General features: G+C 38.0%; 1 protein-coding gene across 1 annotated transcript in view; it reads left to right on the forward strand.

Moving 5' to 3' along the window:
• Positions 1–14934, forward strand: part of LOC129743480 (uncharacterized) — a 37294-nt gene extending 22360 nt beyond the window's left edge. Inside the window, exons 2-5 of the mRNA XM_055735514.1 lie at positions 9082–13489; positions 13565–14353; positions 14532–14671; positions 14872–14934. Of these exons, the coding sequence (XP_055591489.1) occupies positions 9082–13489; positions 13565–14353; positions 14532–14671; positions 14872–14934 (5400 nt within the window). The remainder of the gene's footprint in view (positions 1–9081; positions 13490–13564; positions 14354–14531; positions 14672–14871) is intronic.
• The last annotated feature ends 3195 nt before the right edge of the window (positions 14935–18129 follow it).

Raw genomic sequence — 18129 nt, forward strand, 5'->3', positions numbered from 1 at the left:
AGAAAAATATATTTCAAATTTATATATCCATAATATTTTGCTTTTTGTCCAAGCACTTTTATACTCTAAGCTTAATTCCATGATTGGAGAATAACTCAAGCACTTATCTATCGAGTTTTTTGGATTCATCGGATTGAAGTTAACGATTTTTTTTCAAATTGTTCAAACTAATGTTATTGATGTGAATAAATATTTTGAATTTTCTAAACTAAAATGTCTTTCGCCAAAGCACTTTTTTCTCGCTATTTCAACAGTGTGATGGGTTTTGAAATTCAAAATTTGCTAAAAATATTATCAATACCAATACCAATATGACAAATGCACCATAAATAAGGAAATTGATTTCAAAAACCATTTCCTTACTCATGACCATCACACAAACTAGAAAAAAAATACTAATACCTACAATTCAAAATAAATTAGAAGCAAAGTTTTGTGTTGTATTGTATCAATGTATTTTTTCTGGCAAGTTTTTGAAAAACTTTTCAAATAAATAACTCTTATTCTGAACAAGAAGTTTTACGTAAATACTTTCGAAAAACAAGAAAACGAATGCGAAGTAAAATTTAGATTAAATTCAGAATTTCAAGCTTCGGACATAAAAATCATTGCACAGAAATAGAGTGCATAAAATCTTACACCAGATTTAAAAAAATAAAAGAATTCCGAAAGCTTAAATAAGTTTCAGATCAGGTCAGAAATGAACCATGATTAAAATTATATTTAATGAAGATTATAAATATGAATTTTCGGTAATGAAAATACATCTATTTAAACTTAAGAGAAATTATTCAATACCAGGGAGATGGTATCCTTATTCTTTTTCATCGAATTTGACAATCATCAAAATTACGGGCCCACAATTTTGTGGGCCCATAAAAACCTCTGTCAAGAAACCGGACTAAATGTCAAATCCTAGAGAATTATGAATGATTGTACACTAGACTAGTTCACTTTTCGGCTTTTTTCACTGATCACAACGCCACTTCCAGGGTTTGATTCTAATTCTTTTTCAAGTACTCTGGCCAAATTTGAGCTCATTTGAGTAAGTTTCCAGCGTGCGCTAGGAGTTTTATTAAAAACGTACATTTTTCTGGAAAATTTTCGTAGATGTGTTCTAGCATGCTGTTGTTAATATAAAATGATAGTTCTATAGTGCACGATGATTGGTATGACAAGCATCTGTGAGGACCTGTTTTAGATAATTGACAAAATCAAAACGAAAAAATTTAAAAATTCATAAACTACCAACTTTTACAGAAAATTTACTTACAAGTTGAGAGTTTAAAATCAGCAGAAAACAGGAAAAAAATATTTTCGATATAAACTTAACATACAAAGATAGCCTTATTTATAACCTTTAATTTGATGTATTACACTTAATTATCACAACAGAACGAGCAAAGTCTAGATTTTTGCCTAGGGTCAGGGTACTCTGGATTAAGGATCAAGTCTCCTGTAACTTTTAAAATATCACAAATTTTTTAGTCGCACGAAAATACTGCTAGTTCATCTACGAGTCCATGTATCAGTTCAACTTTTAGATCATATGAACTTAAAATTAAACGCTGTCAGAAAATGCAAAAAACGGCGGGTTGCTAAATTTTTCCAAAAAGATACGATGAAAATTAGAAAAGGGGATCAAGTATCCCCATTCACCCCAACTGATAAAAGAGTTTGCTAATAAAAATATCTAAAATTCTATTAAGTTATAACTTGCTGAAAAATTCTTAAAAAATCTTTTTTTTTCCAGAATTTGGAAAGTAAACCAAACCGATAACATCTCTAGTTATTTTTCGCAGAAATTAATTACGGTCGTGAAGAAAGTTGATTTATTTCGTTATTTTGTTTATTTTTTTTGTGTTTTGAAGTTTTTTTTAGAAAAGCGCAGATTTTTTTCAAAAAATAATTTTTATCTATTTTCAAAAGTTGAAGGTCACCAAAATAATCAAGAAAAATGTGTTCACATTTTTTGCACCTCATCAAAATTAAAATTTGGTGGCCTTGTGTAATTTTTGAAAACTCTTTTGAATATGGAGTTGAAAATTTATATGAACAAGAAATTCAAAATAAAATTGGGGTTGAAATTCTATTTTTTGAATATTTCATATCAGCATAAAATTTGTATCGATAGAAACGATTTTTTTTTCAATTTTCGAAGTGATGTTGTTGTTCTTATTGTACATTGTTTTAAAGAGACTATTATTAAATATTCAGTTATTAATAATAAAGTTATGGATGAATATGTTAAGATAATGTTCTGAATAATTACCGATTTTAAAGTTTATGTATGTAAGGATTTGAGTTTCAATTTAAAAGACTTATCAAATTGCCGATCAAAATTGACAACTGGAAATTAGTCATGTAGTGTCGCAGAATGATTTGTTTAAGGTCTAGAGTGATATAGTAGGTACCTACAAGTCCACCAGAGGCGAACAAATTTCCTGGCATGTATATAAACACTTATTTTTAAACACTTTTTGGGATCAAATAAGGCTGGAACAAATATCAATTTCTTCTTTTATCACCCCCCTTCGAAATTTCCAAAAAACCCGAGGGGGGGAATTAATAACGTTTGAAGTATTTTATGTTAATTTCAACAAATAATTTCAAATATCCGAAAGATTACAAGACCATAATACAGAATTTGGAAGATGGAAGTTTTTTCACCTTTTGAATTCTTGATTTTATTAATTTTTTCGATAAAATTTTACATGACTTATAGGTTTTATGCAATGATATAGTATGCAATTTTGTTGCTCACAAGTTTTCGTGCAATTTATTCAAATTTATTTGTTTTTTGCATTATTTTTTATTGTCCCCCTCTCGCGATGTTCCAACTCCGAGTGACAAAAGAAGGATTTGAAATTTGTTCCGGCCCAATTCCAAATGGAAATTCCAAACCCGTCCAAATGACGAATTTCATTAGCCTAGTGTTGATAACGACACAAGTCAATAAACATGTTTTTCAATTTACATACCTCATCGCAGTTTAATTTTTGAATCAATCAAACACAAAATATTCACAGTATTACATTTTGGCTAAAATTTTGATTGCCTTTTGATCAATTTGAGAAGCTGCCAAATAGTGGCAAAACGGCTTCATTTCAGTAATGAATTAATTCAATTATCCACCGGCACCTGAATACAATCGATTCCTAATGAAGCAGCAATGAGAAAAGATTCCATCCGCCAACACAATCCTCCGATAGGCCTACGTCCCCTAACGTTTAACCCGTCGTGGGTTTTTGCATACAAAATGCCCAACAATGAATCCCTTATTTGCCTTCATTTTTGCGGCTTTGAGCTCTGAAAATACACAAAACATTCCTTGCGTTAAGTTTATTTCGTAAGGGTGATTCATTGGTTTGGTTAAAGTTTCAAATTGAGAATAGTTCTCTAAAGATTGTAAATCAATTGACGAACTATTACTTAACAGTTTCACAAGTTATGTAGTGTTTGTTCAAATTTCTCCGCGAGAAGGCCTTTTTTCCTCTCCTATGAATCACCCTATTCCACCCATTAGCGCGTGGGTGTGGGTGGAATCTACTTGCGTTTCCGCTCAACTTCCTCAAGTCTTAAGGCACATCCGAGGAAGAGGCTGACAGCCTCAACCGGGAAAAACAAATATACGCTACAAATACGACATTGAATACTAATGAGCTGGATTTTACGTTTCCTTCGGCTTGTAATCCAGCTTTTCTCATTAGGAAGGTAGCTACTTTGCCGTTCAAATTCCTGCACAACGCCTGAAGACGCCTCCACTTTCGACCAGAAGGCAGTCAGCAGTGGTGGCTCAATTCTGTGTTTGGGACTACCAAACCAGCTTATCTCTTTCGCAACCAAGCAAGGCCTACGAGAAATCCAATGAAGACAACAGCCGTCGCGGTGCAGATTCTTTTTATTTATTTACACACTTTTCGCCGGTATGTAATCTAATTTGTTTTATCATTAAAAATTTATAACTTTTAATTACTCAAGTAATTACCGCCATGTAATCCGATTGGGATGAGTTAGAATAGGGGGTATGGTTGATTGTGTTTCTCTGGTTGCATGGTCTAAGAGAGGGAGAATAATATGGGAAAGTTCTGAATTTAGTTTCTTCATCAAATAGTGTTTGAACAATTGTTTTGAAATTTTCTGACATTCGAAAGAAACGAAAACTGTTGAAGCGCTCAAGATGTTTAGACCTTTTGCTTGGATATAGTCATATAAAACAATCAATCACAGAAGGTCCACATGTCAAAGATGTGCGCATTCCTATCCTTAATCATAGGAAAGGCAAACAGTGGATCCGGAAAGCCATTATCTGACTAGGCAACAGCTGTGTTGTTCGAACATTAATTGTAATGAGATGAAATGCAAACAAAGATATCTCTGGAATCCGTAAGTAGTATCAGCGGCCCAGGATCTACCGATCCGTTACAGTCAAGCACGATAACCAGACCATCATTCATCGTTTTCATCATTTCCAGCTGCCAAAACTATAGGGTACCATAGATTTTGCCTCTAAATTATATCTCTTGTAAGAACCACATCCTAAAGATGCATGACATTCATTGGGTTCACTGATATATTAACAACTTAAAATTCCAAATTTCCAGGTTTTCTTCGAGATGGAAATAAGCCCCCCTATTGGGCGCCAAGTCACTGACAACGTTGGTTGCAAAAATAAACAAACGGTTAACCCATACATGACAGACAGGTCCTAGGAACGAAAGTCGGCCTATCTCCTACTAAACGCATTAACCACACATCCTTAGTCGAAAGCACAGCATCCACCCAGCGAGTTGTTATGATGGGACTCCCTACCAGGATCCAAATTCGCCAGCTGTTACGGTATAAGGTTAATCTTGACAATTCTCATAGTAACGACCGGCAACGGTTGGCCTTAATCGACCTCTCGATAGGACTCACGGATTAGCCGTTGTTTTGTTGCTAAGAGGCAGCATTTGCTTCCCAGATTTCCTTTACGCTTGGAAGATTTCGGAAGTAGGTAAGCGGGATCCCATTTTGGCAGAAACAGGAAATCCGATTGACCTTGTAATATTTTTTTCCTCAGATACAATTAGTTACCATGTTTGGCAATCAGGCTAGCTATTGAGATCTATTTTGGGCTGAATTATTGACGTCATCGTTATATTTTGCTGCTACCGATTTTTCTTATTACTCTGGTGAAATATCCCATTGATGGGTGAACGTGTTTTGTGACAACGATAACTTCAAGACGTGCAACGAAAGCAACTGTCAGGATGAGAAGATTTCCCAGCTTTCATTGGTTTCCAGTCATGTAAAGATTAGAGGAAAGGTTTGATAAATGGGCCTATCGCAGCGGTCGGCAACCTTTTGAGACAGTAGAGCCAAAAAGCAAATTTAGGAAATGACCAAGTTTCAAAGAGCCGCAATTCATTTTATCCTTACTACAAATAATGGTGATCGCTAAGATTCATTGCATCCTGATGTTAACTCAGTTTTATTACCCTTTTTCACAACGCCACAGATTTTCGTTGTTTTATTGGCAAACGGAAGCGATTTTCTTTCTTCTGAATCAATACATTTTCATAACGGGTACAGCTTAATAACGTTGAAATTTTGGTGATTTTCCATTGTGACCTGATAAGTTTTATCATTTTAAAAATTGGTTCAATTTTTTCCTAACACCTATTCCCAGATAAAAAAATAAAACTTTGGATGTGTTCTGTTGAAATATTAAAGAGAAGCATTGAAAATTTTATATCATAAAAATGTATACTACAAGATGTAAATTTATTTAAAAAAAACTATACGAGGGTTTGTCACTTTTACTTTTTCTTCAAACTCTACAAATAAGCCTCAATTTTTTTTTTTTGGTTTTGAGCATCCGTTAAAATCCATTGAGATTCATTTGTTTGTTAGTCGCATTAAACTATCATTTTAAATAGATAAATATTTTCCGGGCCTTAAAATAAATAAACCAACAAATTTAAATTCATAAATGCTCATTTTACGGATTAAGAAAAAATTGACAAAATTTACCAATCAGTCGCGAGATGTGTTCTATAAAATGTGGTTATAAAATTTCTTTTAAATTTTTTTCAATACAAGCATTCAGATTCAGCTATCTAGTTCTCATTTTGATTTCTGATAAAATTAAAAAAAGGTTTCAAAAATTATGTATTTCAATAACAAAAATTTAAGTTTAAATTTTCAATTCTGTTCAAAATCGTAACCCTTCCAAGTTGTTTCGTCTTCATACTAATGAAATTTTGAAAATAATGTCTAAACCTCTGAGTCTCAAATATATAATGGATTCAGATTGATCCTTCTGTCAAAGTTTCTATGAATTCTAATTACAAATTTATATTTTAAATTTTTATACAATTAGTGATTTGGAATTTAATCTTTTTGATTATTTCAAACAGATATTTAAATTTGTTGAATGAATTATCAGTTTTCACTTGCGAGTTTGTAATGTTAAACATTATAGTAGTTTGTTGGCGGTTCCCTTGCCGATAATGTTAACCATTTTAATGATATAAGATTCGTTGTGTGAAAAATTTATTCTTAATTTTCAATATTTCAAAATAAAACAATTTTAAATATTTCAAACAGTCCAAAAAATATTTTATAATACTTTTAATTCTTGACAGATTTGCAATATTTCAGTGTATATTGGATTTTTGGAATCGTCAAGAATAGATTCAACCGATGATGTAGAAATATGCTGGGGTCCAATGAAGGTTTTGATAGCTAACTCAGATCTTCCATAACAGTAATAAATCTTACATAATAATAGATATCTAACTTTGGCTTTGCTTCTCTGTTTTTAACCGATTTTTTAAAATCAAAACCAAAATTCTGATAAAAACTAAGAAATCAAAATCAACTTTTAGAACAGCCATGACATTTTAAAAATAATTGCAGAATTAGAAATTAGGTTTTGAAATTAAAAAAAAAAGGATTTAAAAGTTGTTAGAAGATATATGTGTAAGTTTATTGAAGAAAATGCTTCTTTACCAAATAAAGTTTTTCCTTCGGATAAATACCTCAAAATATTCATATCTATATATATAAAAAGCAATTTCTGTATGTTTGTTTGTTTGTTTGTTTGTTTGTCCTCTATAGACTCAGCCGTCTTAAGAGCTAGAGGTCTGAAATTTGGCATGGATACTCATTAGGACCAGGAATGATGAAAAATGTTTTTAGATTTTCGGATGACCCCTTCTGAAGGGGGTTGTCCATAGAAGGCAAATATTGTTTTCGCGATATTGACGTTACATTTCGTCGGATCGTGTTGAAAATTTGCAGATGAGTGGTTTGAAAGACGAGAAATCGATTTCAGGTAACAAATTTCGTGTAAGGGATCGGCCAAAGGGGTCGTCCATATTATCTGTTCGCTGTTTTTGCGATATTGACGTTATTATACATCGTATTCAGATGAAAATTGGTACACGATAGTTTTGAGTGGCGGGCAATCGATTGAAGGTATCAAATTCAGAGTAAGGGGCCGGCCAAAGGAGTCGTCCATATTAAATTTTCAGTATCTTAGTGATATTGGCGTTTTTATACATCGGATTGGGATGAAAATTTGCACATAGGGGTTATAAGGGACGAACAACTGATTTCACTTAGCCAAACCAAAATCAGGGGTCGGCCAAAGGGGTCGTCCATATTAACTATTCACCGTTGATGCGATATTGTCGTTATTATACATCGAATTCAGACGAAAATTGGTACAAGAGAGTTTTGAGAGACGGGCAATGGATTTCAGGTATTAAATACAGAGTACAGAGCCGGCAAAGGGGGTCGTCCATATTAACCTTTCAATATTTTTGCTATATCGTCGAAGTAATACATCGGATTGGAATGAAACTTTGCACACGGTAGATTTCAGGGACAGGCAATCGTTTTCAGATGTCAAATATTTTGCCAGGGGTCGACGAAAGGGATCGTCCATATAGATTAATTTTTCACTGTTTTAGCAATTTTGACGTTATTATACAACGGATTGCTTTGAAACTTGGCACACGGGAGTTTTGAGGGAAGGGCAATCGATTTGAAATATCAAAGATTGTATAAGAGGCCACCGTAAGGGGTTTAACTTTTTGGCAATGATTGCGTTGTTATGCAACGATTGAGTCGATATTTATACACGGGATTTTTTGGCACGGTCAATTGATTCCTGATTTCCAATTTAGTAGCTTACCACAGACAAAGTGATCGTCCAATATTATTGCAATTATTACATAACAATGAATTCAAAAGCGCATCTGCAAAGTGCTTTTCAATTGACTTTCATGCAAATTGCTCATGACATATTCCAAGTTGAAAGCGAAACGGAGTTCGTATGGGATCAGCTAGTTTACAATAAAAAAGGGTTAAATTTATGTATTGGTGACATGATTTTTTATTTGAGCTAACGCCTATCGCATTCAAATTGATATGCTAATGAGTGTTGTTCGTGCATGCACGAAAATGAGTAAAAGTTAGCCTCAACACCTGAAGGATTTTTTCCGTGCAGTTATGAAGGCAGATGTTTAGCAGTGGGCTGTACTCGGTGAATGCTGGCAGTTGTTCGGGAGCTAAGAAACAAAAGGAGAAACCAAACAAAAAGAGGAGTTTCATTGTAGTGAAAGTAAAACTTGTTCCTGTGAAATTAATTTAGTTAATAATTAGTTAGTGTAATAAAGTTAAGTAGATTAAATAAACTGCCGTGAATTAAGTGTACTGAAAACCAAAAAATAAAGTGTACTTACCTGGAAAAAGGAAAATCGACCTACCTGAATTGAACCTGAAAAGAAGAACCATACTTACCTGCCCGAAGGAATTAATATTTACCTGCCTGAAGAGATTATTACTTACTTGAGCGCCGCCTGGAGATCCATCCTGCTGATACGTTTCGCTGATTCGAAAGGTACTTCCATATGGTCCTTCGAACCGGATGCCCGTCGAACTCCGAGCGTCCGGAACTTTTACAATAACGGAAGACAATCCCTTTCATCACGACGTTGCCCTATTTGGAGTCCTGTTCCTGTAATTAAAGAAATACAAGGCAATCGAATTGCCTCAAGGAGGTAATTATAATTCCTTTAATCATTAAAGTGTGTCGTTTGTGCTCCGCTGGTTATTTGTTTTCCAGACCAACCAGCCTGTGATATGGCCACCGAGCGACGTATAAAGTCTCTGAAACTGCGCATCCGCAGCTTAGAGACTTCTTTCAATCTCATCAGAGTTTTTGTCAATAACTATGATGACGAAACTCACGCCGTCGAAGTCCCAGTACGTCTAGAAAATCTCATCGCGCTCTGGACGGACTACTCTAAAACCCAGGCCGAACTCGAGGCCTCCGATGTCGACGATTTAGAAAGCATCGAGCAGCAGTTTAAGCAACGCTCACAATTTGAAACTGAGTACTATCGTGTGAAGGGATTTTTGTTGGCAGTTAATAAAAATGCTTCGACACCGTGCCCTCAGCCTGCTCCCTCAAATTCGCATTTCCCTGCTTCCTCTCATATTCGGCTGCCAGACGTGAAGCTTCCTGTATTCAACGGCTCCCTAGACCAGTGGCTAAACTTTCACGACCTGTTTCTCTCTCTGGTGCACTCTTCTGGGGACTTGTCGAACATACAAAAATTCTACTATTTACGATCTTCGTTGAGTGGAGATGCTCTCAAACTCATACAGACTATTGCGATCAGTGCAAACAATTACCCCGTAGCCTGGAACCTTCTCGTAGAGCATTTCCAAAATCCATCACGCCTGAAACAAACCTACGTCGACTCTTTATTTGAATTTTGTCAACTCAAAAAGGAATCAGCTTCTGACCTTCACTCTCTGGTCGAAAGGTTTGAAGCAAACGTCCGGATTCTTAAGCAGCTGGGAGAGAAAACCGAATATTGGGACGTCTTGCTTATCCGAATGCTGAGCATTCGCCTTGACCCAACCACCCGTAGAGATTGGGAAGAATTTTCATCGTCAAAGGAGGGTGCAACATTCCAGGATCTTGTAAGTTTCCTTCAACGAAGAGTCACGGTCCTACAAAGTGTATGCAACAATCTACCAGAAGTTTCGTCAGTCAGAAAACCAGTACCACGTCCTACACTCGTCAGCCATGGGGCTACTCAGTCCAACTTTCGCCAATGTTTCGCCTGTTCCGACCACCATCCGATGTACCAATGTCCGGTTTTTTCCAAAATGTCCTTTGAGGACAAGGAGAAGTTAGTTCGTCGCCAACAACTTTGCCGGAATTGTCTGCGGAAGGGTCATGTAGTTCGGAATTGCTCATCGAAGAACACCTGCCGGAAATGCCGAGGGAGACACCACAGTCAGCTTTGCAGTGAAGCGCCTGCTGCTGCTGAGCGCATCAAGCCACGAAGTGAATCCAACGCAACGACGGACCCCATTCCAACCAGCGAAGCTTCTTCTTCGCTATCAGCCGCAGTGCACGCCCCAGTTACTGGTCGAAAGTTGAATAAGGTGATTCTCGCAACTGCAGTGATTAATTTAGTCGACGATCATGGTAATAACCACTTGGCAAGGGCACTTCTGGATTCAGGAAGCGAGTGCAGCTTCATCACCGAGTCATTCTCACAGCGACTTCAGATTCAACGCAAAAGGGTCCATCTCTCAATATCCGGCATTGGCCAATCATCAACGCAAGCTCGCCTGAAACTTCGAACTACAGTACGGTCTCGAATTTCCGGATATTCAACTGTCGTAGACTTGCTCGTGCTGCCTAAGCTTACGTTGAATCTTCCCTCAACCACGATGGACATCTCAAAATGGAACTTTCCTGAAGAAATCAAGCTTGCGGACCCAGCCTTCTACCAAACTCAAGCCATCGACGTGGTCCTGGGCGCTGAAGTGTTTTTCGACATTTTCAAATCTTCAGGTAGAATCTCGCTAGGTGAAGGTTTCCCGATGTTGGTGGATTCGGTCTTCGGCTGGGTTGTTTTCGGGAAGGTAATGAGGTCGAATAATATCAACGCCATTTCCTGCAATGTCGCTACTGTTGCGGAGATTCATCGGTTGATGCAACGCTTTTGGAGCATTGAGGAGGAAAACGGGGCTGCGTGTCTGTCGGCAGAAGAAGCAGAGTGCGAGAATCATTTTCGTCGAACGGTACAGCGTTCTCCAGATGGCCGGTACATCGTACGATTACCCTTGAAGGAGGCAGCAGTCAACATTGGTGACAACCGCAGCACGGCATTACGGCGATTTTACATGATTGAATCTCGTCTTCAACGCAACCAGGAGCTTCGGATTCAATATCGGGACTTCATGGCCGAATATGAAACCTTGGGTCATATGCAGCAAGTGCTAGGCGAATCGGAATCCAACTCTTCCCGGTACTACTTACCTCATCACCCGGTAATCCGAGAAACCAGCTCCACTACCAAGGTCCGCGTCGTTTTCGACGCGTCGTGCAAATCAGCAGCGGGAAAATCCCTGAATGACGTGCTCATGGTCGGCGCAGTAATCCAGGATGACTTAAGAGCTATCATTCTGAGATCCAGGCTTCATCAGGTGATGCTCATCGCAGACATTAAACAAATGTATCGGCAGATTTTGGTTGATGACAGAGACACTCCACTCCTGCGAATTTTTTGGCGGAATTCTCCAGAACATCCTATGCAAACATTCGAGCTCAAAACGGTAACCTACGGCACGGCCAGCGCACCATTTCTGGCCACCAGGGTCCTCCAGCAGCTAGCAGACGACGAAGAATCGAACTTTCCCGAAGCAGCTAAGATCCTCAAGAGAGATGTCTATGTCGACGACCTATTCACCGGTGGAAGCTCTCCAACGACAGTAGCGGAACTGCGAACTCAGCTTGACAAGTTGTGCAGAACAGGTGGATTTGAATTCCGGAAGTTTGCCTCCAATGTTGAATCGGTTCTTGACGGCGTTTCTCCTGAAAGGCATGCTATCCAATCCTCGGTCGAACTTGCAGCAGACCAGTGCATCAAAACCCTGGGCCTACACTGGGAACCAGCAGCCGACAACTTGCGATTCCACATTCAACTACCAAAGCAACCTCCAGACACCCTCATGACCAAACGAATTGCTCTTTCGCAAATTGCCCAGCTTTTTGATCCCTTAGGATTGGTTGGACCAGTCATCGTAACTGCCAAGATATTCATGCAGACACTGTGGGGCCTTACATCTGACGAAGACAAACCTTGGGGCTGGGATCAACCGCTGCCAGATTCTCTCTCCAATTATTGGATCAAGTATTACTCTCAGCTGCCCCTGCTTGAGCAACTGAGAATCCCTCGATGTGTTGTGTTGGCTGAGCCAAGTACCATTGAATTGCACCTTTTTTCGGACACATCGGAGCAAGCTTATGGCGCCTGTGCGTATCTGCGATCGACCGACGCGTCTGGTAATGTTTTGGTATCCTTATTGACGGCAAAATCGAAGGTTTCACCCTTGAAAAAGCGCAGCATTCCTCGGCTCGAACTCTGTGGAGCACTAGAATCGGCTCAACTTTACCAAAAGATCTGCTCCGCCTTTGAATCGAAATTCACAACATTTTTCTGGGTCGACTCAACTACAGTTCTAGCCTGGCTGAAGGCCAGCCCATCAGTGTGGACTACATTCGTCGCTAACCGAGTGTCCAAAATCCAGCTGGCAACGGTGGGCACTTCTTGGAACCATGTGGCAGGGCAGCAGAACCCTGCAGACCACATCTCAAGAGGCATCGACGCTGAAACTATTCTCGCGTGTGACCTTTGGTGGAAAGGTCCACAGTGGTTGCAAACCGAACAATCCTCCTGGCCTGTCAAACAGCAAAATCAATCGTTCGAAACGCAGTTGGAATCTCGATCAACCCCGATTCAACTTTTGACATCAACAGCTGATCCTTCATTCATTGATCTGTTCGTTGAACGATTCTCATCGTTCCAACACATGCTACGGGTAACGGCATTCTGTTTCCGGTATATTTCAAACTGTCGGACCAAACGGACGAAGCAGCAGAAGTTGTTTGGCACTTTTTCAAAGACGGAAATTCAAAATGCAGAATCAGCGCTCATTCGTCTTGTTCAACTTCAGGAATTCCCCAACGAAACAAGTGCTCTACGTGACTCAAAGTCCATTCCCGTTAAATCCCGACTCCGGTGGTTTACTCCTTTCCTAGATCAAGATGGAGTCATGCGTGTGGGTGGCAGACTTGATCGAGCATCCTTGACATACGACAGTAGGCACCAAATCCTCCTCCCGTATCACCATCGTTTTTCTGCTTTACTTGTCCAATGCTATCATCAACGAAATCTTCATGCGTCACCACAATTACTCATCGGACTACTTCGCCTTCGCTATTGGATAATAGGGGCCAGAAATCTGGCCAAAGTAGTCGTACATCGCTGCACCATTTGCTTCCGAGCTCGGCCAAAATTGGTTGAGCAATTTATGGCTGAGCTGCCCAAGGAACGAATCACAGCCACTCGTCCCTTCACGGTGACGGTGGTTGACTATTGGGGCCCAATTATGCTGAAACATCCGCATCGTCGAGCAGCACCCACAAAGGCATTTGTTGCAGTTTTTATTTGATTCTGCACCAAGGCTGTACACATCGAATTAGTATTCGATTTGACAACAGCCAAGTTTATACAAGCATTGCGACGCTTTGTATCTCGCCGAGGCCCTCCGTCGGACATCTACTCCGATAACGGACGGAACTTTCTCGGGGCTAAAAACGAGCTCAAACGACTCATCCGCCAGACTGAACATGCGCAGAAGGTTGAACAGGAGTGCGCTGATTGCCACATTAGATGGCACTTCAATCCGCCCAGAGCATCCCACTTTGGCGGGCTGTGGGAATCGGCCATCAATTCCGCCCAGAAACACTTTGTCCGCGTCGTACGTGACCATTCATTACTCTTCGATGACATGCAGACACTCTTGAATCAAATCGAATGCTGCCTTAACTCCCGGCCTCTTGTTCCCGTAAGCGATGATCCGACTGACTTCGAGCCACTCACGCCCGGACATTTCCTCGTTGGGACTTCATTAAAGGCTGTTCCCGACGAAGATCTGAGCGAAATACCATTTAATCATCTGAGGAAGTGGCAGCAAGTACAAAAATTGTTCCAGGATCTGTGGCGAAGATGGCACCTGGAATATTTAACGAAATTACAACCACGAAGCAAATGGGTGCACTCACCTGTAACTATTAAAGAAAACCAGCTGGTTCTCTTGAAGGAGGAAAACATCCCACCAATGCGTTGGCCGACAGCAAGAGTGATCCAGACACATCCTGGCGAAGACGGAATCATCCGAGTGGTGACTTTGAGAACGCCGAAGGGCTCCTGTACAAGACCGGTGTCAAAAATCTGCCTGCTGCCGATTGCATCATCGTCGGAGGAATCAAGTAAAACAACCGGCGATGAACAACCAACATCAGACAAGATTTCCTCTTGAAGCGAGCTCGTTTCGGATCCAGTCTAGAAATAACATTTATCCAAGGCACTTTTTTACTTGGATCAGGTGAGTTCCTGTCCAATCTCTGTATTCCCCTCAAATTTCGCTACTGGGTCTTCAAATTGCAGCACTTTTCACTTCCCGAGGAGAACACAACACAATCCACACAACATGTACAGCACAATACCAACCACATAACACCACCGTTCGAGTCGACGTTCCGGTTCCCGCTTGCAAACTTTCAAGGCACTATACTATTTGCAATCAGGTGAGCCCCTGTCCAAACTAATCACTTTTTGTTGAAAGCGCTACTGGGTCTAAAAATTACAGAGAGAAAACACGACCGAACGACTTCACAACCGACTGAGGCGAGACGGATCAATGTAAACAAACATTGAGAATCATCAATCATCATCAGCACCACGCTTAACAAAGTTCACTCACTCCATGGAAAACCTTACTTCGCAGTCATCGTCAGAAACGTTGTTTCTGAAGGGGCCAGGATGTTCGTGCATGCACGAAAATGAGTAAAAGTTAGCCTCAACACCTGAAGGATTTTTTCCGTGCAGTTATGAAGGCAGATGTTTAGCAGTGGGCTGGTAACTCGGTGAATGCTGGCAGTTGTTCGGGAGCTAAGAAACAAAAGGAGAAACCAAACAAAAAGAGGAGTTTCCGGCATCCCTAACTTATAAAAGGCCGTTCGGAAAGTCAGGTGTTTCTCTTTTGGCATCACACTGGAGACGTCATCATCGAGCCGGCGAGCATATGTTTACATCCAACGTGAATTCATTGTAGTGAAAGTAAAACTTGTTCCTGTGAAATTAATTTAGTTAATAATTAGTTAGTGTAATAAAGTTAAGTAGATTAAATAAACTGCCGTGAATTAAGTGTACTGAAAACCAAAAAATAAAGTGTACTTACCTGGAAAAAGGAAAATCGACCTACCTGAATTGAACCTGAAAAGAAGAACCATACTTACCTGCCCGAAGGAATTAATATTTACCTGCCTGAAGAGATTATTACTTACTTGAGCGCCGCCTGGAGATCCATCCTGCTGATACGTTTCGCTGATTCAAAAGGTAATTCCAAGTGTTTTTTTTAAATCGTTACAATTTTTTATAATACTTCCTTGTTTTGGGATCATATTCACTTTAGTTTGAATATAACGATAAACCAACACGATTTTTGTACAAAGGTTCTTTCTTAACGTGATTCATTGTGGATTATTTTTATCTTTTTCAGTGGTTCAGCTCTGGAAAAACTTTGGAAGTCAATATTTCAAATGTTTGTGTCTTGACTCGAAAGAATTTTTTATACTATCAAAACTTCAAAAAAGGATTGCGTATCTCGTTTTTTCAAAAATGTTTAAAAATTTTGATGAGCCATGCTTTTATATTTAAATTGTTTGAAATAAAATCCAGGAAAATAATCATTTTCAACCTCTTACCATTTTTTTGTCATTTGAGACTGTATATCAACGTTGCAGTTGGTGTACAGTTATTGCAAATCTTATTCTTTACAACTGTGTTCAAACTCACGGACTCACACTCCGGAAGCAACTGACTTGTCAAATGAGCTACATTACAAGCCACTACCCTTCATATCGCTTTTTGAAATGGGTACAGCAATTGTCGATTCAGCAAAAATAACATCATTTTTATATGAATAACACAACTGAACGAGTTTGAATCCGATATTTATAGTCTTATAAAAGTTATGGCTCATCAAATAAAAAAAAATTGAAATTGTTAATTTTTCCTATACAATTTTGCTTATTTCTCTCAAACATTTTTCATCGGGTACTGGGCGATATTTATTATTCATTGATATTTAAGGGATTTCCTAGTCTGAAGAAATTACAACAATTAATAAAAAACCGTTTATTTTTTAATTTTTTGTACATCATCTGCATATTTGAATAAAGCCGAAGAAATACCATGAGTCAATTCCTTTGTATTCTGGAATATTTCAACAATTTATCAAAACTTTTTTTCACATTTTCACAATATGTTGAATACATACTTTCAAATTATGAAAAATAAAAATATTTGCTGATAAGAATTTTCTAGCCCGCAAACAAATTACATTTCTAAAAATTGGCCCACCAGCTGAAAATGTTGGGCACTCATACTCTAAGGTTTGACATCGGTTGTCCTAAAAATTCCAAAGTTTGTATGAGAATGTGCATTATATATGCAAATTTTTGTCCAAAAAACAATTTGTTGTATTACCGTTATATTGAAAACCAATTTTTCAAAAGAATCATTCAGTTACATGATAGCAGATTTACAGAATAATTTTGTCGAAAAATGTGTTTTTTGCTCAGGTCATGGAAATTCCAGACTTACAAAAATACGCACGGTTCTTATTAAGCCGAAAAGAAACTCTGAACTTTATGCAATTATTTTATAGGCTATAATTGTGAAATTTTATATTTTTTGAGAAAGAATATTTAAGAATTGAAAGATTATTTTAGACGGATAGAAGATTATTTACCACTGCAGGCAGGTGGTAAACCCGTGAGGAACAAAACGACGAAATGTGATGAAAATTTTTTCAAATTAATATTACCCTTCCGCTCATTTTCAACATCTTTTCACCTTATTCTAATCTTCCATCCGTCTGTTATCTTTCAATTCTTAAATATTCTTTCTCAAAGATATAAATAAGATAAAATAATTTCATAAAATAAATTTACAATGATTAACTTGGGTTGTCATCTGTCCCGTAAAAGCGGGACATGTCCTATTTTTTTGTTGAATGTCCCGCCGTCCCGCTTTTTCATAAAAAATGTCCGCTTTTTTTATGAAAAACTTTTAAAAAGTTCACTGATTAAAACGGGAAAAAATCAAACTTTATCCTCAAATTTCATTCATTGGCTTCAACACAAAAAATCTTATTTTTTCAACAGAATCATAGTTAAATTGCCTTTTATCATACACCACTTTTATCGACTCAGTTGTCCATATTTGGTATACAATGATGGAAGTTTTCTTGAGTTTGGGGCCGTTCAGATACCACGTGGTCAGAAAAATAAGTTTTTGACCCTCTCCCCCCTCCGTGGACAAGCGTGGACATATGGCAAACCCCCTACCACCCTCCCCGGATGTCCACGTGGACAGGTTTGAATTTTTTTTTCTAAATCTAATGTAACAGTTAGAAAACACTAACTTTTGAGGAAATTAAAGTTTTTATATGATATTAAATGTAAAAATAAAAAAAATACTGTTGATTTCAAGAAATACTCTTACTTCTTATATCATAAAATATTTATCATAAAATCTCTTTTATATTTGCACGATTTTTTCAGTCATGTTGATATATTATTTTTACCACAGAAGCAAAACCTTTGTAAAATCATGATATTTTACACAAATTCACCTTGAAAAACTAATTGGAATCAGGTTGGAAACTTTTCATGAATAGGCTTCTCAAAGAATTTGAACTCTTAAATTAAGTTTTAACATGAATTTCTTTGTTTACCAGAACACATCTGTCTCATTGCGTAGAAAACCGGTTGCCACAGATAGCGATCTATGGAACTGCCCGCTATTCTAATAGTTATCATAATAACTATAGACACATTCCACGTGCTTGTACCGCTCAAAAGGGATTTTTATCCGTTCGCGTATCAAAAAATTTAAAATTGTCTATAATTTTGATAATTCAAATCACACAAAACCAACAGAAAAAAGAGAAATAAGTTTTTTTTTTACACATGTTTTA

This window comes from Uranotaenia lowii, chromosome 2 (assembly GCF_029784155.1).
Source record: "Uranotaenia lowii strain MFRU-FL chromosome 2, ASM2978415v1, whole genome shotgun sequence".
Lineage (NCBI taxonomy): Eukaryota > Metazoa > Arthropoda > Insecta > Diptera > Culicidae > Uranotaenia > Uranotaenia lowii.